Here is a 23,932-nt window from a genome sequence, read left to right as displayed (position 1 = left end):
TCAGTTCTAGCAGCCTGGGAGCCCTGTGAAGGTCAGGTTGTCCTAAAGAATTGGCCCACCTGTGGGCTCCTGCTGCTCTGTGTCCCCAGACCATACCCTTGGCCCCAAGACAGGATGTAGATTCCCTACCAAGCTCCAGGCAGCAGTTGCCTCAGGATATGGCCAGCCCTGAAGTATGCAGCCCCTGGAGCCAGTGAAACAATTCCATAATTGGTAAAGCCTCATGAAGTCAGACATACCAGCCCCTGCTGGGTTTGGCCAGGGTGACATTGCACCACCACACTGAGTGATTGTCTAGAATCTTGCCAGGCCCCAGATGATAGAGAGCCTTATTTGGAGATGTGTGTCATGTAGAAGGAGACAGACATTGTGAGGGAAACATGTTGGCCAAAGAGTGATTATAAGATATATTTGAATGGAAACTCTCCAAGCCAACTCTGCCTTCATCATTCTCCATGATGTTTGGGACAACTTGCCTCTACAATCAATTAGGCAGCTGCTGCTCATCACGAGAGAGTTACAGCACCTGGCCCCTGCAAGAGAGGGGACTGGAGTGGAGAAAGGAGGCTGCGCCATGTCATAGAGCAGCCGTTGGTCACAGACACTTTGTGTTAGGGACCTGGCACTGCCACTCACTGGCTGCGTGACCTTGAGCAAGTCGCTTAACCCCTCCCAACCTGTGTCTTCATCTGTAAACTGGAGGCTGTCCTCCCTGAGCTGGCTACCTCACCAGATGTGGTCATAGGCAACCATGGCTGTGAAATTGCTTATGAATGGGGAAGCCATGTGCAGCTGTCCAGTGTTATCTCTATGCTCACCCCCACCCTGTCCCTGTGCCCCCATAGTCTTCCACCTGCCGTATCACTCAGATTCCAGGGTAAAATGCATAATCCTCAAATCACTAACTCCTCTGCTCCCTATGGTCAAGGCCAGTTGTCCCAAACCCAGCCCATTAACAGGGTCATGGGTGGGGGAATGAGCAGAGGAGTACAGGGCCTTGAGAAAATACAGATGCTCAGCTCCTGGGAATTTTGATTTTGCTGCTCAGAGCTTGGCCCAGGCATCAGCATCTTAAATCCAGCAAAACAGAATCTACTATTGACTCTGTTGCTCAGTGAAGTTTGGAGCTGATTAGCCTAGACCCCAAATTCCTGCCTTTCCCTCCTCCTTAGCACCTTGTAAGTGCCTTGATTCTCCCCTTAAACTGTGAGCATCCATGAGGGGTGGCCCACAACTCAGCAAGTGGCGGCATGGTGAGCTTGCCTGGGGAGGCACACAACCCAAACCAGCCCCCACTCTGCCCCAGACTCTGGTCCAGGTTAAGCTATATTCCCAGCAACATCCGAAGCAGGCTTAATGGAGGAGAAAAGCATTTGAAAATGAATTCCACGTATGGCATGCTACCTGCCCTGAATTGTCACATCCGTTTTCTTGCTGCTGCCTCAGCCCTGTATCCTGCAGGTTTGTTTGCAAACTCAGCAAATGCCCCATGTTTAATTGTGTCTGGAGGCTGCATCCTCATGTCCCTGTCACAGCAGGGACTACTGGATTCTGTGCCAAATACCACCATGCTGGGCCTCACTGCCTGACCCTGGCCTTCCAGACGTGCCGTGCCAACTCATGTCCCAACATGCCGGCACACAGCATGGCCTCTTGTGCTTGGCTAGGAGCCAGCACGATTTCCTATCCCAGACCCAGGGCATGCTTTTGGTTATGCCTGTTCACAGAGGTCAGGGGAGACCCTGATTAAATAAAGAGCACAGATAACCCTGACCTCATTTCATCAGATAGTTGGAAGTGTTCCCTGTCTTTTCTTACCTTTTCCAGGTGCTGGGGCAATAAAACTTACTTGCTGGGTCTTTCCTCTTTTCCTTCCTATGCAATTCAAGAGCAGAGCAAAAGCTCTCAGAATAGCTGAAGAGAGGAGAGAAAGAGACAGGGAACTGGCTGGAAATTTCTGGGGCTGTGCTGTGTGGCCAAAGCCCTATTGATAGGGAGGGGTTCTTTAGGCCTGGGGATCACAGGGCATCACCCAGTGGAGTCAGTGGTCAGGTTAGGAATAAGACTGTGAGATCCCATCACAAGTTCTCTTCAGTTCCGACTCCTTTTCCAGCACTTACATATATGGTAACTGAGGGCTGAAGTATTCAGCAATCACAGGGACACATCTGGAAACCTTTAAAGTTGAATTTTAAAATTGAACCTCGCATTAAGGTGAATGTTGTCTGTCCCAGGAAAAGCAAACCCAAAAGATGAGTTGGCCATGGTGGTCGTGCCTATAAGGACAGATACTGAGTGTTAGGTTTGGATGGTCTAGGACTGTGTTGAGTGTTTTACATGTATTATGTCATTTAATCTGCATAGCTTTCAGAGGCTTGAGAATGTTGAGTGCGCCTGACCAAGCTCTTAAGTGGTGGAGTTAAGATCTAAGCATCAGCTCTCAGACTGCTCAGCCCAGGTCCCAGCAGCAGCAGGTCCCAGGTCCCCTGTGACCCACAGACTCTTGACTAACACTCAGTTATTAAGAGCCTCCACCTATCCACTGCCCCTCCCTGTGGGCTGCTACACTTTTAGATCCTTGTCGCAGGTTCTCCATCTACTAAGCTTGTCTGTCATAGGCAATGGCATTTTGGTATTGGGGGTTGTCTGTTGCTGTAACAGAGGTCTGAATGGACAGAAATAGGGTGGCTGAGACTCCCGGCCTTCCCCCAGGCCACCCACCCTGAGAATGGGCCCAAATTAGCCTGGAATTAGCCTCCTGCTACCCCATCTCTACCCCAGGGCCAACAATTATTTCTGAGCTCACTGAACCCCTAGTCTAAATATAGCTCTAATAGCCATTTCTCATTTCGGAATGGGGAATCTATTCTGAGCCTTAGTCGGATATAGATCAGACTCCCCAGATGCACAAAATGTGAAATGGATACATTATCCCTACCACCACCACCACTCACCCCTTGAAAATGAACTTCCTAATGGAAAGCAACTGGCCTACTACTACAGTCCAATGGGGTCAGCTCCTGGCAGATGGAAGCGGGAAGCTCTGCGTTACGCCTGCAGCCTAGAAAGCATGAAGGCTGGCACAGCGCAGCTGGGTCCCCTGACTGTCCTCCCAGGCCCACGCAGAGAAAGGCAAGAAGAGATGTTGCTGAGCACTGACAACAGGATTTAATCATCACCTAATACTGCTCCCTTTATGCATAGGAGGAAACCGAGGCTCAAAGACACACTTTTGATAAGTGGCTGAGCCAGGAGTTGAATCTAGGACTTCAGAAGCCTGTGCTCTCTCCATTCTCTGAGAAAGAATGTGCACACAACCCTTTACTCACCCTCACAATTGTTTATATTAATGATAGATAGAAATGGTCACAGTAAACTCTAGTGGTTTCATAATTCATCATTAGAAGTTGCGACAATTTCCTTTCTTAGAATTCAAAGTATATTTCAGATTGGTATCATTGTGTGGAGAGATGGAGTCTTCTCCATGTTGGGTGGAATTGGTGTGGGTTTTCTGCAGGAAGCTTCTGGGTGGACAGGTGACATCACTGAATAAGTGCATTGCCAAACAATGACTTTCCCACCCAATATGGGATAGTTAATTTTATAAGGCGAAAACTCCCCCATGACCCAGGGCTCACTTCTAGGGTGCTGCTGGTCAGAAGGTGAACCAAGAGGGAGAGACCAAGCAGCCAAGAGCCCTTTCCATAGTTCCAGAATATTAGAAATCTTGTGGGTATAAAGAAAAGTTGGGCCGGGCGTGGTGACTCATGACTGTAATCCCAGCACTTTGGGAGGCCAAGACAGTCAGATCCCTTGAGGTCAGGAGTTCAAGATCAGCCTGGCCAACATGGCGAACCCCTATCTCTACAAAAAAGAAATACAAAAAAGAAATTAGCTGGGTGTGGTGGTGTCTGTAGTCTCAGCTACTCAGGAGGCTGAGGCAGGATAATTGCTTGAACTTAGGAGGCAGAAGTTGCAGTGAGCTGAGATTGCGCCACTGCACTCCAGCCTGGGTGACAGAGTGAGACTCTATCTCAAAAAAAAAAAAAAAAAAAGAAAAAAGAAAAAAGAAAAATTCAAGCTGTCACCCTAAAATAAATTTTGAGCTGCACAGTTAATTTAGTTTAAAAGACTAAAGGTTAAAATATCTTTAAAATATTATTTTAATTTCCCAAGTCAATAATACTCTGTCTGTGAAAAATTCAAACTCCCCAAAGTTAACCACTGTTAGCAGATATGTTACTCTCTCTCTAGCAGTTATTCTTTGCACGAGGTTTGCATATATATGTATACACAGCTGCACAGTTGTCTTTTGAAAACAAACATTGAGTCTTAATATACCCTTTTTATAAAATTTGTTTTTTTTAACTCAAATGTGAATCATAGACATTCATCCATCTTAGTACATACAGACTATTATCTTAGAGTGTAGATGTGCCACGATTTTTTTAGCCAGCCCCCTGTGGATGGATATTTAGGTTGTTTCCAAACAATCATTACTACATACAAAGCCACAGTGAATATCCACAGCCAGCCACCAGTGTCTAGGTGCTAGTATTTCTGCAGGAAAGATTCCAAGAGGAAGACTTGCTGGGTCATTTTAGGTTTTAGTAATAACTGCCAAATTATTCCTCAAAATGGTTGTGCTAATCTAAACCTTCACCGACAGTGTATAAGGCATAAAACCCTTTTAGAGGCCAGGCATGGTGGCTCATGCCTATAATCCCAGCATTTTGGGAGGCTGAGGCAGGTGGATCACGAGGTCAGGAGATTGAGACCATCCTGGTGAAACCCTGTCTCTATTAAAAATACAAAAATTAGCCGAGTGTGGTGGCATGCACCTGTAGTCCCAGCTACTCAGGAGGCTGAGGCAGGAGAATCACTTGAACCCAGGAGGCAGAGGTTGCAGTGAGCCACAACCACACCACTGCACTCCAGCCTGGGCAACAGAGTGAGACTCCGTCTCAAAAAAAAAAAAAAAAAAACTTTTAGAATACTGTCATTTTAATAATTGTCCTTTCATATTTGAAGAATTACTGGAAGATGCCCTCAAAGCCGCATCTCTTAATGAAGAAGATACATTTTGCCTGTGTCCAGGATGACCCAGACACCAGAGGGCCCTCTTTGTCTTTCCCCAGCAGCAGGCTGGGCCCTGATCCCGCAATGGAAGCTCATATAAGTTCAGGAGAGTTAGGTGGGTACCTTGAGACAGGAGATAGGGTGAAATGAAGATGATTTAGAATTCACTGGGTCATCTGTCATCTCTGCCTCCTTTCTAAGCCAGCAGCACCTGGTCTCCTGAGACTGGGGCCCTATGTTGATGGACCTAGAAGGTTCTCCTTCAGGAATATCAGTTTCCAATCATTTGAGCACCATAACTTTTCCCAGAGTCAAATCCCTTTTTGAAAAAAGATGTTTGTTTCCTAGCCAGAGAAGCCTATACCCAGCCTTGGTTGCCTGCAGGGAAAGATGTGTTTATTTGCAAACATGTTCCTGTGGTCCAGAACACTTCTGCCCATAGGTGTGTGCAAATGCCACTCCTGTGCTGAGACATGCACATCTGGGCACACCCCCTTGGGCTGCTGTGCACTCATTCACAAAATGTATCATTTACACTCACTGTTTTTTTGTGATTTGAACAGCCAGAGCATTGCTGGGGACACTGGTCAGCAGAGCCCTTGCTAGAAGGAAGTCAGAGAGAAGGGTCAGGTGCTAGACGGAGAAGGGAGTGCCCGCCCAGCCTGCCTGCCACTTCCCACAAGGAGCCAGTGCCAGCCAGCTAGGGAGCCTCAGCATATGCCTGGGGACTAGCTTGGCTCCACTGCCTGGTCCAGGAGTTAGGTGTCACCGTGCCAGCCCCTCCCTGCCTTCTTGGCTGCAGGAACAAAGGCTCCCATTGAGCAGGCTGTGCTTGGGAAACACACAACAGCAGGTTCCCGGTCCCAGTTTAGAAGGGGCCATGGTCTTTGTCTGTGTCATTCGCTAAAAGATGGGCTGGAACAGGAGCAGCACTTTGATCCCCAGGACAACAGCCCCTTCCCACCTGCTGGGCTTGGGGATGGGGAGGGAGGCTTGCATTTTCCTCCAGGATGCGGGGCCCTGAGGCTTTGCCCCTGCTTCATCCCTGACCTTAAGACAGGGTCAAGAATGAGCATCTTGGCCAGGAGTCCATATCTAGGGACTGGGTATCAAATGAAGAGTGTTGGTAGCCATGTAGCCTTGGACAAATCCCTGCAGCAACTGAGCTTCACCTGAAAAATGAGAGGATTGGCAGCCAGAATGTTTCTAAGGTCTCTCTCAGCTTGTTAATTGTGTGAATGCCAGAATACTCCTCTCATCCTCCATTCTTTTGCACCTCCACGTTGGTGGGGTTGCTCTGGGGCTGCAGTCTCCTCTGTCAAATGCATGGGATCTGCCTAGATAGAGAAACTCACACATTGCAACCCTGCAGCCCTGGAAGTCAGGAAGTCGGGCCTCCTGAGCCTGTGTGTGAATGTGAGCATGAGAGCTCAGAGAAAGGAGAGGATTTAACCTTTACACTAAGAGATTAATCTGTGGCAATAATCCAGAAATGATAGGTTTTAGAGTAGAGCCAAGATTGCCAAATAAATGATCTCCAGAGGATTCTTGGAATATGTACAAGTGTAACAGGAACCACATTCATTCATTCACTTATTTATTTATGCGTGCATGCAAACATTCATTCACTTTCCTCATTTACTGCACATGAGCTGAGTACTAGGTGTAGTGGAGTGAAGAGAGATGACTTCGCACCACCCATCACAGGGGCATTTTATCGGAGGAAGATGCTGGAACAACAGAGTTTACATTAGCATAGCACTAACACATTCATATGTGTCATCCCAATTTTTCTTCAAAACAACCCATCAGGGTACTTAGATGAGGAAAAAGAGGCTTGATGAAGTTAAATAAGTTGTCCAAGTCACACAGTGGTGGCAGATCCAGGATCCAGACCCAGGTCTGTTTTTCTCCCAGATCTCTGCTTCTCACTTGTCCCTGAGATAAAACTATTTCAAACTCTATTTTTCTCCCTAACCACATTTGAAGGAGTAAGAAAACCTCCTGGAGGAGGAGGCTGTGCTGAGACCAATTGTCATTCTCTCTTCAGGGCTGCTACTTGGTGATCTGCCCATAAGAGGGGCTCCTCAGCCCCTGAACTCAGCCAAACCTTCCTGGTAGTATAGTAAGTAGCCTGCAATGCTGTGAAGTTTTCAACACAGGACCTGGGTTCAGCAGAGGGACCAGAGGTTTCTCAATCCCCTGTACTATGTTCCAGGAGTCAGTGGTGTCTGGCAGGCCCGAGGGCGGGCTCCAGCCCGCAGGTTCATTTCAATTCCCACCATTGCCACCGCCCTGCTGTGTGACCTTGGGCAAGCTGCTCAGCCCCTCTGGGCTATGGCTTTTCCATCTGTGCAGCAGGGAAGGGGATCGCTCTCCCGCTTGGCAAGGGGTCTGGCTAATAACGATCACGTGCCATTGTAGCGCAGCCCACACTGGGAAGCCTGAGGATGGGGTGATTTCTCGACGCTCTGCAGAAAGCACGCTGAGAGCTCCTTGCCCAGCTTCCCAGCTACTGCCGTTTGCTAATGAGGACCAACATATTTTGATGATTCCGGCGTCGGCACTCGCTCCTTGGCTGTCCGAGTTCCCGGAGCAAACTGGCTTCCTATTAGGCATTTATTCTTATTAATAGCAACAAATTGCAGCCCTCCGCAACATCTGCTACTTTTCATTTACAAGAAGCTTCCCAAATCATTTGTATTGGTAGTATTTTGTGACCAATTCTTTAAGGCAGAGCAGGACTGGATCCCCCTAATCTGAAAATGAATCAAGTGAGGCATGAAAAATGGGAATATTTTGTTCAAGGTCACCCAGACACACAGATTAGATTACAGCTTGGAACCTCAGCTCCCCAAGCCTCATGCCCTGGGGCGGTTGCCTTTGCTATTCTAAATATTGTCAGCCTTGACCCCAGAGGTCCTGCCTAGAGGCAGATAGGGACAGTGGTGGTAGCCAAGGCCGCTGCCCTTGACCCTGCGCCTCTGTCTGCCCTCAAATGAGGCCCAGCTGGATTAGCCCCATGGCCCAAGCACCCGCAGGAGGAATTGCAAAGCTCAAGGCAAATCATTCCCAAGGAGTTTTTACTGCTGCCAAGTAGAAAAAAAAAATCATTTTCTGACACTGGGGCAGCCAGACGGTCAGTACAGGGGATCTGAAGCACATCTGTGCTTCTGGACAGCTGACCACATCTGGAGGGCTGCATTCTCTTTCCAGAGTCTTCTTCAGTACTTTGCTCAGGGGCTAGACCTTCCTGAGATCTGTAGATCTATGACCATAGAATTAAAAGAGCATGGCCAGTGTGGGAGGTACTGAGAAGGGCCATTTATCATGTTAGTTCTGGCTTTCAATAACTTCTGAACTTGTACCAGGTACATACGCCCTCAATGTTTGCATGACCTATTTGAAGCACAGGGTGGTAAGAAGCTACCACACTGCAACCTTCCGCCTCCTCCATTTGACTGACCTCTCCCCTCTACCTTTCATGGGACCTTTGCATCCTGGTGTAACTTTCTGCCCAGCACCTGTGTATCAGCTAGCTATTGCCACAATAAAGCTTTGTAACAAACCAGCCCAAAACTCAGTTGCATACAATAGACATGAATCCTCACACTCATGGCTCTGCAAAGCAATTGCATGTCGCTCCCTAAGCTCAACTCAGCTGGGCAGTTCTGCTTCAAGCTGCTGCATCAGCCAGGGTTGTCTCCTGGCTGTGGTTTGGGCTCAGGTCTCTCTCCATGTGGGTTCATTTGGGGCCCAGGCTGAAGAGGAAACAGCTATTTCGGGAAGCTCTTCTCATGGCAAAGACAGAAGCACAGAAGGCAAAGATGAGCACATAAGCACATCGGAAGCATTCATTTGCCTCGTGTTTCCTACGATTCATTGGCCAATCAAGTTCTGAGGCCATGCCCGAAGCCAAGAAGTGGAGAAGTACCTGCCACTTCTCTATTCACCATGAGGCCATAGGGGTGGAGACATAAAAGTCTTCTTTTTAGGGAGTGAAGAATTGGGACTCATAATACAATCTGCCACAGCCTGGGACCAGCCTCCTGGCATCTGCCTTTCTTACCTGTTAGCCAGGTTCAGAAATACCTGCCACCTTTGAGCCAAGAGAATGGGAGTGACAGGGTTCCAGGCATGTGGAGTGACTCGAAATAAGCACAGCTTCTTGAGCCACTGCTCAATCACAAATTGCAGCCCTGGCAGCGAGGGCCTTGGAGCCATCACAGGGAGATTCCACAAAACCTTTATGTGGTCCCTGGCCAGCAGAAATAAAGCTTGGAAAGGCAGCCAGTGGTGACCAAAGGAAATGAAGGCGGGTGGAGATGCTTTGAGGAGCTCCCCAAGACCATGCCACTAAGACCCATGTGTATTACTGAGCTAAGAATTTGCCAGAAAAGGACTTACTTTTCCCAACTCTACTTCCTCTGCTCGGGGACAGTGGCAAGGAAGGACAGCATAAGGTACAGCACCAAGTGCAGCATCTGCACAGCTTGACAGTTCCTCCAGCAGCCTCTTGGAGTTTCTTAATGGGTCATCTTGCCTCTTTTTTTTCTTTCTTTTTTGACAATTTTGAAGGAAGTTGGGTACTTAAGAAACCTTTTGGACATTTAAATTAATTCCAACCATCAGGCTCAGTGTAGCCATCGTTGCATTAGCATCCAATTATAAGAGTAGAAATGGAGTAATAACTCACATTTTGACCAGAATGTCAAATGCTTAAACAAATTAGAGATACACACAGAGACTGCATGCTATATCTATGGAACATTTCTGAATGTAATCAGCAGAACAGCAGTCACCCTTCAGAATGTGAGCAGCAACAGGCAGAGTGGGACCCTATTGCCAGAGGAAGGCATCTTTCGAAATATCAGGGAAACCAAGTGGGAGTTGGGCAATGGGGGCCAGGACTCAGAAGCTGTAAAAATTCCTCCAGCTGCCATGGAGGACCCCCAGGGTCCCAGGTCCCCAAGCAATGGGCTCAGCTCATCAGATGGAGAAACTTATGAAGACCAAGGCCATGACTTAAAATCTGATTTGGGACCCTTTGCTCTCTTCTCAGTCATTCATTGCCTTCCTGTGCTAGGCCATTGTTTTGTAAATTCGTTGCCTTTGGAACTGGACAGGTTAGGAAGATGGTGATGATGATGATGATGATGATGATGATGATGATGATTGCATGTACAACAGCAAATGATAATTCTATTTACAATCATTTAAAACCAGACCAAACTACATTGTATTATTTAAGGAAGCTTACCTTGGTGGCAAAAGGATAAAACCACCCAGATTCCCAGAAAGGTGATCTAGGGGGAAAGGAAGTGTAAATGGGGAAGGGCACACGGGTGATTTCTGGCCATAACTGTGAATGAAAAATACCAAAGGAGAGCTTGAGCAACAGCAGGAGAATTTTCTAAAATCAGGGGCCATTTGACCTCGGGTGAGTTATTTGAACTGAGAGCTCCTCGTCTAGGCCTTTTGGAATGGGTGAGAGGTGAGGAAATTTTCCAGGAAGAACAAGGCTATGGCATTATTTTTCCAAATCAGGAAACAGGTATCCTGACCTTGAGAACAACAGAGCCAGTTGTGTAATGATACATGATAGGAGACATTTATCCAAAACCCTTTGTCCATTTGAGATTACGTTGAAAAGAATAGTGATGCCTATCTTTTGACTGAAAGATATCAGAATATTTCATAAAGATGATTGTATTAGTCTACCAGCAAAAGCTGTTCCCCTTTGACCCAAGGAGCTAAGCAGAGAACAGGTGTTTTCCTATCCATGCTGCCATGCCGAAGATGAAATAATTTGTCAAGTCCACTCAAAGGGATTATTTCAACTTTTTTATTGTGGTAAAATACACATAACAAAAATTCACAGTGTTAATTATTTCTAAGTGTGCATTTGTAAGTACACTCACATTGTGGTGCAAGCATCACCACCCTCCATCTTCTGAACGTTTTCATTTGCCCAAACAGAAAGTCTTTGTCCATTAAAGAGTAACTCCTTATTCCTCCCTTCCCCAGTCCCTGGCAACCACCATACTACTTTCTGTCACTATGTCACTATGAATCTGACTACTCTAGGCACCTCACATAAGCAGAATCATGCAGTATTTGTCCTTTTATGTCTGGCTTATTTCACTTAGCATCATGTCCTTGAGGTTCATCAATGTTGTAGCATGTGTCAGAATTTCCTTCCTTTTTAAGGCTGAATAATACTCCATTGTATGGGTATACCACATATTGTTTGTCCATTCATCTGTTGATGGATATTTGGGTTGCTTTCATCTTTTGGCTATTGTGAGTAATTCCACTATGAACCTGAGTATGCAAATGTCTCTTTGAGATCCTGCTTTCTGTTGTTTTGCAGTTGTACCCAGAAGCAAAACTGCCAGATCATATCGTAATTCTGTTTAACTTTTTGAGGAACTGCTAAACTGCCTAATAGGTTTTTGCACAAAGCCAGGACGATGTCCCAAGACAATGTTGTGCAGACCCTACCCTAACCCTGCACACAATCCTTCTCCCCAAGCACAGTTTATGCACACACGGAGGTCCCCAGAGGTGATGGGGCTCCCATCTCTAGAAGCAGCGAAGGTGAAGTTGCAGCCACATCAATCAACACCTTTGCTAGAGTCTGGTGGCCTGGGGACAGACCTCAATATTTTGTGGTCTCTGAGACAATCTATCATTATGGTAGCTTAGGTCATGTCACCATCTGATTTGTTCTCCAAACAGAAGTCCCTCCCCCACCCCTCTTACTTTCTTTTTTCACCTCTTCCTGTGGTCTGAATTCCCTCACTCAGTTAATTAGCATGCCTGGCACTGCAGCTTAAGACTTTAATCAGCGTGGGGTGGTTTTAATTAATCGTGTGACTCTGCATCTGGAGTGGTTTGTGTTCCAGGGTCAGGAGAGGAGCTGGAGATGGGGGATGGGAGAGGCAGCTTTGTATGGTGTAAGGCTGTGAGTGGCAAGTCTAGGTATTTGGGGAAAGAGAATCATAGAGGCAAGGTGGCTCAGAGGCCATCTGGCCACCTGTGCAACGTACTAGCAAGGTGTGGATAGTAACTGGGGACATAAGGGGATACATTTATACTGAGCTAAATGGCTGGACTAAATCCAGTTTTCAAAAGTGATTTAAAGTATTAGAAAAACTTCTGATGCTTTGCAGAATTAACCATGGGTTAGAGAGTGAGGCAAAGCTGTGACAGAGACGGAGAGCTGTGCAGCCAGTCTGGGAGGCCTTGGCCATGCTGGAGACTATTGCCTGATGGTGGAGCCTGGGAGATTTCCCTGGTTCTGTCCTTCCTTGGGAAGGTCCTGGCAAGGTGAAGGAGGTGGCACCTAGCTCTCAAATAATGGTAACCTTTCTACTTGGACTGTCAGAATCCTGTTGGCTCCCCAATTTGAATGTCCACACTTTAAAAAGAGTGGCAAGAACCTAGATCAAGTTCAGAAGAGAGTCGTAAAAAATGGTTAAATCATAAATAGAAATATTCCGTAAGGAAAGACTACAGGCAGTTGGGTTGTTTACCTTCAAGATGAGAAAGCTCTAGCTGCCTGGATGATTGTCTTCAAGAGAAAGTTTTCTTGAAGGTAGACCTGGTGCCATTGTTATACATGTCCGTGAAAACCAAACAAGTGAGATGAGGTTGACCCGAGAGACTTTGTCGGAGCATTAACAAGGAGCTTAGGATGTTAGGACTGAGAGGGAATTCAGAACTAACCCGCCCAGTTCCTCATTTTTCAGATCATCAAAAAGAAGCCCAGGAGAGACTTGTCCAAGTTTACCCAGGAAACTGGGGGGCAGAGCTGTGGCTGGAACCCAGGGCTCATAATGCCTGTGCAGGACTTGTGTCCCTGTCTCACATGGACCCACCTAAATGAAAAGCTAAGAAAAGCAGATAGCTGTTCCAGAAGCTAGTAAAGATAGTGAATAAGTCCCGGAAATGAGATAACTCCAGGTTTCATCCAAAGGCAATGAATGGTTTAGGGGCAAATATCATAGTTCAAGGAGGAAATGACACTATCAAGGTACTAAAAAAAAAAAGTTCTCCCAGGTCTGTTGAACTCCTGACAGAGTTTCTGAGGCCTCGGAAGACTGTCAGAGGAGTTTTCTGGGATGTAGGGGAGAGGTAAGTGACAGTACAAGGAGGATTGGGATATTAATGAAAAGGATAGCAGCGATCCATCATAGCCGTCACTTATAAAGTGCCAGACCATTTACAAAACCATTGCGTCATCTGTGCTTTGGGAAACTGTGAATTGGGGTGGGGGTGGGGAGGGGGGATTTTTATCTCCATGTTAAGCCAGAATTTGAACCTAGCTCTGAGGGCTCTTGCATTCTTTCCAACCCGACAAAAAATGACTCATGTTTAAAATCGGGAGGAGGGAATCGATAATTCCAGGGTATGGACATTATTAAACACCAGTTTCAAAATATTTTAAGAATCTGAATGCAAAGGTTTTTGAGAATTTCAGATTCACCAAGCAGCTGGCTCTTGACTTGATGTGGAACATTCTGAAACACGCAGCCACATTCCATCCAAGGTGGATTATAGAACTTGTCAATAGGAGAAACTGGGGAGGATGGTAATTAAGTTTAGAGCAAGAAAATGCTTTTGATTGAGCAAGGCATGATTTTCTGTTTAAGCCCATGCAAAATATGGAGTGCTAGACAAGCAGCTGGAACATATGAAAACATTATTGTATACTTATGGTTCCCAACTTTCACCATTTATGGCCCCTTTTATTATTTTTTCCCTCTGTGCATTATGTTTTGAAAGATTCTGTCTACTAAACAAACTGCATTTATTAAGTAATAACATATTTCCTATTTTTAATATGAGACGTACATCACTGAGTATGAATAAAAAACATAAAACAGCAACAGTTCAATTGCCATTAGGCTTTGGGAAATATTGAAAATAGCGTGTGGACCTCATTACCACTCATGAATTCCTAGGAGTCCAGGTACTTTGGGTTAGGAGCCACTATTTATATGCTTACATGACTAGCATGTCTGTGCTCACGTAAGGAGTAGGAAGAGAAATTAAAGATGCAATAGAAAGAGGGCAAATTCTTGGCTGGTGTGGAGCCAGTGTGGGTAATTTGTAAGGAACTAATTGTTAAGGTTAATTAGTAGGATAGGAAGGTCGTACGTAGGCAGACTCCAGGCATGGCCCATGCAGATTACATGAGCAGTAGTAAAAGAAAAGATAAAATTCCAAATGTGCAAAAAAGACATCTGAGAAGGTGGAGGAAGGGCCACCAAGGTCAAGGTCACTGCCGTCAGAATGGGAGAGGGAAGCTAAAAGGTTGCTTGAAAGAAGTGAAAACACAGTGTGGTCATTAAGAACGCTCAGTGTGTACTTTGGAGAACAAAAAGATGCATAAAGGGAATAAGAAAGTTAAGGGAAAAGAGATCATGTGGGATTTGGAATTAATTATTAATTAATTCCAAAAGAGAGTTGGAGACTAATTGAGAAGCTCTGGTGCCAGTTTGCCTATGCGTGAGTTACAAGTAGCCCCTGCCAAGCGGACATCATTTTACAGAGGCACATGCCCCATAAAACAGCAGGGGAAACACTGCCTCTGCATTTGCTCATGTAACAGAGAGGGTTCAGCCAGGTCAGCACTGTTTATAGTTTGTGCCTATTGTCTGATGGCGAGAAATTAAAAAGGACGGCCACATCAAATTCTCTTAGCTCAAGCTGAAACATCAGGTAGGATTCTCCATTGAGATAAAAAGGTATCCCAAATGGAAGAGGATGATGTAAAATTTAAAAAAAAAAAAAACTTTTTGTAAAGAAAAAAACTGGCAAAACGGAGAATAAAGACCAAGGCTATAAAAATAAAATAAAAACTCCGTTTGATCCAGTGTATCATTATTAAATACCTACTATGTAGCAGGTGCTGGCAAGTTATGTAAAGAGACATCAAGGCAAAGCTACATTGGAGAACAAAGAAATTCAAAAGATATTTAAGAGCATGTAGGAAATGGAAGCATTTGGGCTAAGCAAAAATGTCATGTGGAACATTTTACATTAGCAGGCGGCTGGTGAAAGCTAATATAAAGTTTTGGGTTGGAGAGGAAGCCTCTAGTCATGAAAAGAGTGTGGGTAGGAGGAGAAATAACAGCAGATGCTCTTTGAAAGCACCATAGTGAAAGCTTTTAGAGCCAGTTGGCCAACATTATGAGAAAGAAAGAGCGGGCAAGTAACAGCTACAGAGTGAGCTTATGATATCTTGGTAAATGGCAAGGAGGAAGAGAAAGAGAAGGGTCTTGGTCTCAGGCTAAATGCTCTCTGGAGCAGCAAAAATGATGAAACTTGAAGGAGGACTGGAAAGAAGGGGAAACACTACAGAAAAAGAGAAACCATGAGAGAGTGAGAATGACCATTTGCACTTGTTACATTGATAGGAAACAAATACATGATGAATTGGCCATTGGTAGAGATATTTGGTGGTTTCAGAGGAGGAAAACTTGAAATGAACACTGTGTAAATATCTTTTCTGACAACTTAGTATGGACTGTATGGAGTCTGTATTCATGGAGACTGCTAAGAAAATAATATGGCTGCTTGTCTCCCTGGATGCATATGTGGCCACCTACTCAAACATAATCACTCAAGGTCCCTTCCCACACTGGGCTCCAAGCACCTTCATGCTCCTGCAACATTTCAGGTGATACACTTGATATTTAGAGCAACATCTCTTCTGGTACACTGCTGGGTGTTCTGCAAAATCTTGACCACCTTCTCCCTATCCTGCTGTCCTAGCTCACCAGAGTCCCTGTGGAGTCCTGTGGTCAGTATCAGAGCTGCGGCGAGTGCCTTGGCTCGGGCGACCCCCACTGTGGCTGGTGTGTGCTGCACAACATGTGAGTACCGTGGGGAGGCTGCCTCCTGCCTCTCACTTCCTCCTGGTAATTCCCTTCCTCTGCTTCTCTGTCATCACTGCCCTTCTCTTTGATCTGTCTTTTCTCCTCAGCTATTCTTGCTCTTCCTTCCTTGCATCGTTTCCAAATGTTATCTCCCTTCCTTTGTTCTTTCTGACTTCCCTTTAAATTTACCAAATTCCCTTAAGAAATATATGGCAATGGTGGCATGGGAATGATGACGGGTCAGGATATAGTTGTCATGCTGGGCAATCACACATTGGAGGGCTGGAGGAAGCAGGATTCCTGGACTTTCCTGACTGTGGCTTCCTGGGCTGGAGACTGACTTTCCAGGACTGAACACCACGAAAAAGGCATTGGATCTTTTTTTCTCCAGCTTCCTACTGGCCCCGAAATCATGAACAAGATATATGCTGTCGCTTTAGTGATTCCACATCTCCTTAACATCTCTTTCAACATCTCCATAGGATTTTCTGGTTTGGGTCTGCAGTTAAAGTGTGTAACACCTGAGGACCCTCCCACTGCTGTCAAACACCCATCAGCTGGCTGTGAGTGCACTTGGGCTGGAGTCACTGGGCCAATAAAGCCCGGCCTGAGTGCTGGCCTCTTGCCAACGTGCCTCCTTTTGTGTGGCTCCATTTTATTATGTAGAAGAGGGAAGAAGGCAATGGCATTATAGTGGAGGTAAACAGTAAATAAACCAAAGGGCAGGAATAGGGCTCAGACAACCAGAAAGCTGAAGGCTTTTCTTTGGGGATCCGAAGACCCTTGCCATCAATACCTGGAGAAGCCAACAATGGTTGGACCTCACTCTGATGAAATTTGGTTCCAGTCCAGCTATTGTTTCTGGCCAACACTTGAAATATGCCACTTTGTAAGCTGGATCCAAACATTATAAATTAAGAAGAAAAACTTTAGTCTTCCTACTAAGAACCTGAACTACATGTGACCAATGACGTTTACCAATAATTTTCAAGTATAAGAAGGTGGGGTAGGATCTTGTCTTCTCCCCTCCCCTTTGCAAAGAGTGCCTCTAAAAGTCGGAAACACCCTCTTAAACTCGAATACATCTCTGGGTGGCAGTCTCAGGCGTAGTGAGTCCTTGAGTTCCTTAGGGGAAGGTCTGATATTCCTCAGGTAGGTTACAGTGGAAAAAAGTCAAGAACCACTGAGCTACACTGAAGTATACGTAACTCAGTCTATGGCCGTGCCACCCTGAACGTGCCCAGTCTTGTCTGAAATATACATAACTCACAGACAGATCAGAAACTGTGCACTCAAGTGTATAGAAAGGTTGCATGCTAACAGAGCAGGGGAGCCTAGGAGTGGCCAGCATAGAACAGGATGGCAGAGGTTGCATTCAGAATGCAGATTGGCTCAGATGAGGCCAGAATTGTTCCCTGAATGATACCTTGCCAGGCAGACAAGGGGCAGTTTTCTTTGTGTCACCCAGTGAGGCCTCTGAGGAAGGGACTGTACTCTAAACTCATTGTCTTACTTGGGGACCCTGACTACCCTGTTTTCTGCTTGGCTGAGGATAGCTCTGCGATCCTGTCATGGGGCGTTCCTACCTGGCATAATTCAAAGGCAATCGGAAAATCTGGTCCCTCCCTGACACTCCATGCCCAGTGGCAATTTCCATGTCAGCTTTGATCTCTGCCCACAATGCTATCCCAGCCCCACAGAGCACAGAGCCCTGTGAACAGAGAGGCTCCAAGGCTTGGAGAAGGCACCAGAGAGGCTGTGAGAACCCCCACCTCCCACCCCCAGGGCTGCAAGGTAAGCAGACATGAGAGGAGGAGGCACAAGACAGTACTTCCTTTATGGCGTCAGTTTACCCTTCTGTAACATCATACCTGCCTCCTGTCAAGTGGAAGAAAACAGGGGTGGACAGAGGCCAAGATGAAGTCTGGGCAGTTCATGAAGGGGGCCCTCAGCCTGCACGGGGAAACCAGCTGCTCCAGTCTCAGCATGGCATAAAAACAGCCATGGACATGAATTTTGGGCACCTGCCCCGAAGTCCAGACTCCTCATCCCAGCTCCTCCTCTGTGAATTGGACATGGTGATGCCTGTCTCCCCTGCCTCACTGAGTCACTGGTGAATCAAATGAGGTGGTATGAGGACCAATGCCTGATGGGCTGTGGATCACTGGGAAATGTAGTGTAGGATGGGGCAGGAATGTTGACAAGGCTGGGGAAAGACTGCGAGCTCATGGGTGCCCCTGCTTCTTGTGACTCTGTTGATCCCTGGTGATTTTCCAGATGGCTCTACTGTAACTGCATGCTTCTCTTCCTGGGGGGTTCCCAGCCTTTGTCTAAGTGGCAGGTACTCCTGCTAGATCCTCCTCACCCCTTTAGTCTGGCACCATGTTTTATTCTGACACTTGTATATCTTATTCGTCTTTCCATGTAGCACCAGCCCTTGTTAAGCACAGGCTCTCAGAAGGCAGGGGCTGTGCAAGTGTTGTTCTTTGTGGTCATCATTGTCTGCTGCTGCTGCTGCTGCTGCTGGCACCTCATTGCTCAAGGAGCCACAGTGGAGCCAGCGAGTTGAAGCACTGGGGGACACTGGGAGGATTACTGGAGTGGAAATCAGTGGACTTGAGTTCACGTGCCTTGGAAACTTGTTGTGGGGCTTTAAGCAAGTGCAGTCAGTTCTCATTGCACATGGTAGATATGTTCCATAAAGTCACTGGAACACAGAGTTAGTGAATACCAAGCCATTGCTCGTAGGAGAAATACAGGGTTAGGTTCCTGGGAGCCTCTGGTCACATTTTCATCAATAAATCCATCTATAACCTTGTTTTGTGTGTGTTTCTGTTTAAAGACATTTTACTTAATATATATAATAGATTCATTAAGCTTGACCTCACTGCCAACAGCACTATAACACATACCTGAACAAGGCTTATCCAACACAGCTGTTTTCTCCATAAGGCACACCATGGCCTTCTTGCACTCAGGATCACTAGACAGACCTTCAGCACTACATTCGGGGACTATTTTAAGCAGCAAAATCACCTGCAAAATTAGAAAAATGTGGCACGAAATAGGGCTTGAAGAGGACACTTGTTCATAGAGTGAGAGCTAAAACAAGAAGCTGAGGTTGCCTTGTCCCACCTCAGCTGGGAGTGTGCATGCCGGATCACTCAAACTTTTCACTGCCCTGTACATGTCCACGGGTACCAATTTTTGTCACAAATAAACGTTAGCAGTTAGTTCAATTTGCAAATAGATTCCACGATAACTCCGTATGTCAGAAACTTGGCATCCTTGTTTCAAAGAGGGAGAACAGTACCTTCTCACAGTGGTGGCATGAGGATAAAAAGAGGTGATTGATACAGGATGTTACAGAATTCCAAGATGCTGTGCCAGGGCAAGGTGCTGTCATTCATAACCTTGAGCCTCCTGGTTATATCCATGACCTGAGGAAGGCAGACACAGGTATAAGAGTTGTGCCAATGTATCTGGTAAAGCCCAACTCTTCCAGGACAAAGCTCAAGAGCCCCCATAGGCCAAGGCTGCCTGCCCGCTGAGACACTCAGTAAATCCATCCTCCCTCCCTCTCAGAGTTATGACCAAGGAGAGCCCCCTGGCAACTATAAGAAGGTGGGGGTAAAATCTTTTCTTCCCCCACTCCCTTGCGAAGAGTGTCTCTAAAAGCTAAAAATACCCTCTTAAACTCGAATACATCCTTGATACAAGAGCAGGCACCTTCCCCATCTCTGAGTGGCAGTCTCAGGCATAATGGGTCCTTGATTTCCTTAAGGGAAAGTCTGAAATCCCTCAGGTATGGATTTCTGAGGTCCTGAAATCCAAGTTCTAAAATCCGGTCCTGGATAAGTAGAGTAGGTCCCTGGATTTCTAAGATATTTTTAATAAAGGTACAATTTTTAAATTTAGATGGAATGAGATGCACAGATCTTAAGTGTACAGCTTGAAAGCTTTGACAAAGACAAACACCCTTGTAATCCACATGTCTATCAAGATATAGAACACTTTCTTTATCCAGAGAGCTCTCTCCTTCTTCCCAGGGGGACTTTCTTCCCTAGTTCCTCAGGTTCAGGTCAAAGCCAGATATTGCTCCTCCTGATCTGCCCTCCCTTTCACTTTTCATGACAGTAAACTGGACATCCATGTCTTGGAAGTGGGCTCAGCAGGAGAGAAAGGAGAAGGCTGGGGGCTGGCAGTTCAGTGCAGGAGGTTGACGGCAGCCAGAGAGAGCCTATGGATGCTTGCTCTGAAAGGCATCCATTTTGTAGGAAGGGAGACAGGTGGCAAGAGTGGGAGGTTTAACTGCTTCCGGGGAGTGCTGTGTCCACACTCACAAATTTGTCCATAGATCTCTCAGACATGCCCTTCTCCCTTTGTGCCCAGCAGTGTGCCAGGCTTAGTGATATGAAGGTGACTGTTAGGTCATCTCTGCCCTAAAGCTTTTGGGGAACCAGGCCTTGGATTCACAGTGGGAGTTTACTAGAATCAATGCATTTGTTAGGCCCCCACCATGGCCAAGACCCTGTGCCAAGTGACTCAGTTGCTTGCTAAGTGGCCTCAGCAAGCCTGATCTTCACTCAGGAAGACCAAGATGGCAGGAAAAGAGTTCCTTGAGGTGTCAAGAGAAGTCCATTTTCTCAGTCACTTTTGACAACTTTCCCCATGGTTGGAGGGAGTGAGGTGGTGGTAGCATTGTGGAAGAGAAGGGCAGCAGATTGGTGTATGAGAGACAGAGACAGACAGAGATAGCAAGAGAGGAAGAAGGAAAAGGCAGAGAGAGGGGTTGAGAGTCATCACATGTGCCTGAGCAGTGCAAGGGCAGGGCCTCTGTAAATAGGTGGCTTATGTGGCTGAATGGGCTGTTTGTAGTAGCAAGGTCACAGGTGGGTTGCACAAAACATGCTTAAGAAAGGCTCATGTAATTTAAATCCTCCTGTTACTCTCAATTGTCATGAAGCACTTGCCTGCCAACCTGGTAGCACACAGGGTCACTCAGTTGCTCTCTTTCGCAGCCCCTGACCCCGGCCCACAGGCTTGCCCATCTCTGATGGCAATGACAGCTTCAGCAATGCTAAGTATTGAGGTGGCCCTGAGTTTTGAGCCTTTATTCCTTGTTCCTGAGCTGACCCATTCTGACTTGGGTGAAGGTAAAGGAAAGCGTACAAGCCCACTCTGCCTTCGCCCTATCACAGCTATCTCCTGTCCTGGGCCAGAAACATTTTCTCCAGTGACCAGGCTTGGCAGGTCCCCAGCCCCCTCTCCATCTTCCCTTCCCATGGCTTTTTGCCCAGGCAAAGAAGCCTGTCTCAGTCTCAGCAGGTAATGGGATCCTGCCCGGCAGACCCAGCCGCATCGATTGGCCCAGACGTTACCTTTCTTAAGAAAAGTCATCAGCATCGCTCCTGGGAGGCTCATGTAACCCAAGACATCACAGGGGAAGGATAAGATCAGCTTTTATAAAGTCTCCCTTTCACCCCCTCACGACCCTGCCTCTTCCCAGATTTCTTCTGTTGGAAGAAGGACCTCCTCCGGATAGGTTGGCAGGGGTTACTTTTCAAGAGTCACTGCTATTCTTTTCTATATGGTTTCTTCCAAGATGGCGAGTGGAAAGACAAGAAAGACACTGCTTTTCAGAGCAGAAAAGATGAGTTACAACGTAGTTGCAACTGAGGATCTGTCTAAGAACAGACCCAGTCTGGGTTTAGTTTCTTCAGCTCTAATTTCATAGTCACGCTACGAAAATTAAGGGAGGGGACCTGCGCGAAGCCCCTCGCTGGGCCTACAGTGCAGTAGGTCCTCGTGCCTGAAGTGGCCCAAATGGCCTCGACTGTGGGAGCAGAGGCTGGAGTTGGATCCCAGTGCCTCCTCCTGGTCCCCCTCCCCTTCCATTCCTCTCCTCCCCAGGACTGGAGGGCTGTGGCTGGTGCTGGAGCCAGCCCACTGTTGGGAAGTCTACTTCCCCTTGGAAGGCTTCAACCAGCCATGCCAATGTCCACTTAATGACACACAAGCTGATTGCAAAATGCAAGCCCTGCCTTGCTTCACTCAGGCACATCCCACAGCCTTGCTATCTCATTTTTTAAACCTATATTCAAGGGCTACTTAACACTAATCTGCTGGTCACTGATCTCTCCTAGGGTTGCTTGCACAAGGCCTACACAGTCATGAGGAATGGTTGGTGTCCACTTCCACCCAGCAAACTCTTTGCAGTCTGTGCAAGGAGGTTTTCCTTGACTCTTTGCCAAAAAGCTATCAGCCTCTGTTCCAAAGAAATGAGTTCCAGACTAGATTAGATACTAGTACATTGGAATTTTCCTCGCCAATGACTTAGCAGAGACATAGTATGACTTAAGGAAATGGGCTTTTTCTTTTTTAACCCTTCCCCTCGCCCCCCGCGCCCCTCCAAGCCCCCAATACACACACACATACACACACACATACACAACACATGCTTCATGACCAGAGAATGGTAAGTCAAAAATGCTATCTTCCCATATAAATTAGAAAAGCCCTGTGGTCTGCTCAAGCTGTCAATGTCCCTCCCCGTCTAATGACTTGGATACCTGTGGACAGCTTGAGGAGCTAGCCTACCTCTGAGGCTTCACTCCAGACATACACACCCATATTCCAGCATTCACACACTTCATTCAATCATGCTGCACTGGGCCACATAGGATGGAGCAGGCCAGCCTGCACAGAGCAAAGTGCTCCCCTGCACCAAGCCTGCTGGACTTGGTGACATTAATGGACATGAAGACACCAGGCTGTTGGATAAAGTATAGTGTAAAGCCGATGAGAATCAACTGGAGTCATTGTTGGAATGTGTCTCAGGTAATAGGCAGCGTTCTTGTTACCGACTGGATTAGAAAGAGAATGGATTCACCTGTGGCAATGCCTTTGCTGTCTCCTCCTCCTTTTTCCCTTCTCCTGCCTTTCCCTCCCTCTCCCTCCCTCCACTCCTGCTCTGCTCCACACGTGTTCTTTCCTAACCTCTCCTCAACCTTAGTAGAAAATTAATAGGCCCTAATAGAGCTAGCCACTGATGAAGAAAAGAGAAAGACAAGCCCACTTCACTTTCTCTTTTGAAAACTGCTACATGTAATTTGGTTTGGTTTGGGATCATCTGGAAAAAAAAAATGAACATTTCCAGGTCCTTTTTACCTCTCATCTAAGGTTTTGTTCAATAGATTCTTCATTTAAAGCATGGCTACCAAGGTCAGAATCCAGTCAGGGACCTAGGGCAGAACATGGCTTCTCAATGCAGGCTGCAAGCCCAGCATCTGAGCTGATTATGGTGGGACAGGATACTTTGGTTGCTATATAAGCCCAGAAAGGTTCTTGGGCCTACACTGAACCCCTGCACCTGCTGGTTTCTGCTAAGTCCTATGCCCTCGTTCTGTAGGCATTTCCTTCATCATTTCCTACCTGGGAAATGGATGAAGCAGGGGATTCCTTCATGTCAAGGGGCCAGTACAGTGGAGCTGAGGGACATGCTTTAGGAGTACCTGAAGCCTCTTGGAAGGAAACATCTAAGCCATTACCCCTGCCTCTCAGGTCATGAATTAACACCTGATTCAAGTGCTTCTTAGGTTAATTTTGGATCTTTAGAGATGGCAAAGGACCATGGGCCCAGTTGCCAGCAACTGATGACAGAGGGAAAATTACAGTACAACCTTGGGCTTCCTATCTTGGGATTCATCCTAAGTATTTACATGGCACAACCCAAATACTTCAACTTCCATGAGACCATGGTGTCAGTCACTGGATCCTAGAATTGTAACATTGAAAGGACTCACCTGATCTATGCCTACATATAAGAAACCTCTTACACACCCACCTGCCTAGGAAGGATCCTGTACTAGCTACTCCACTTCCTCCAAGCCACACACAGGCATCTATCCATTACTGAGGTCATTCTCAAGGAGGACAAGGATAATGAATTAGGAATTCTAGTC

At 46.6% G+C, this 23,932-nt stretch overlaps 1 protein-coding gene across 3 annotated transcripts in view; it reads left to right on the top strand.

The window, feature by feature from the left end:
* Nucleotides 1-23,932, top strand: part of PLXNA4 (plexin A4) — a 448,758-nt gene that overhangs the window by 319,193 nt on the left and 105,633 nt on the right. For all 3 annotated transcript variants that reach the window (XM_054495762.2, XM_063667849.1, XM_054495760.2), the window contains exon 5: nucleotides 15,865-15,965. In XM_054495762.2, the coding sequence (XP_054351737.1) occupies nucleotides 15,865-15,965 (101 nt within the window). The remainder of the gene's footprint in view (nucleotides 1-15,864; nucleotides 15,966-23,932) is intronic.

Source organism: Pongo pygmaeus, chromosome 6, assembly GCF_028885625.2.
Source record: "Pongo pygmaeus isolate AG05252 chromosome 6, NHGRI_mPonPyg2-v2.0_pri, whole genome shotgun sequence".
Taxonomy (NCBI): Eukaryota; Metazoa; Chordata; class Mammalia; order Primates; family Hominidae; genus Pongo; species Pongo pygmaeus.
The sequence above is the reverse complement of the archived record's forward strand: the minus strand, read 5'-3'. Positions and strand labels throughout refer to the sequence as shown.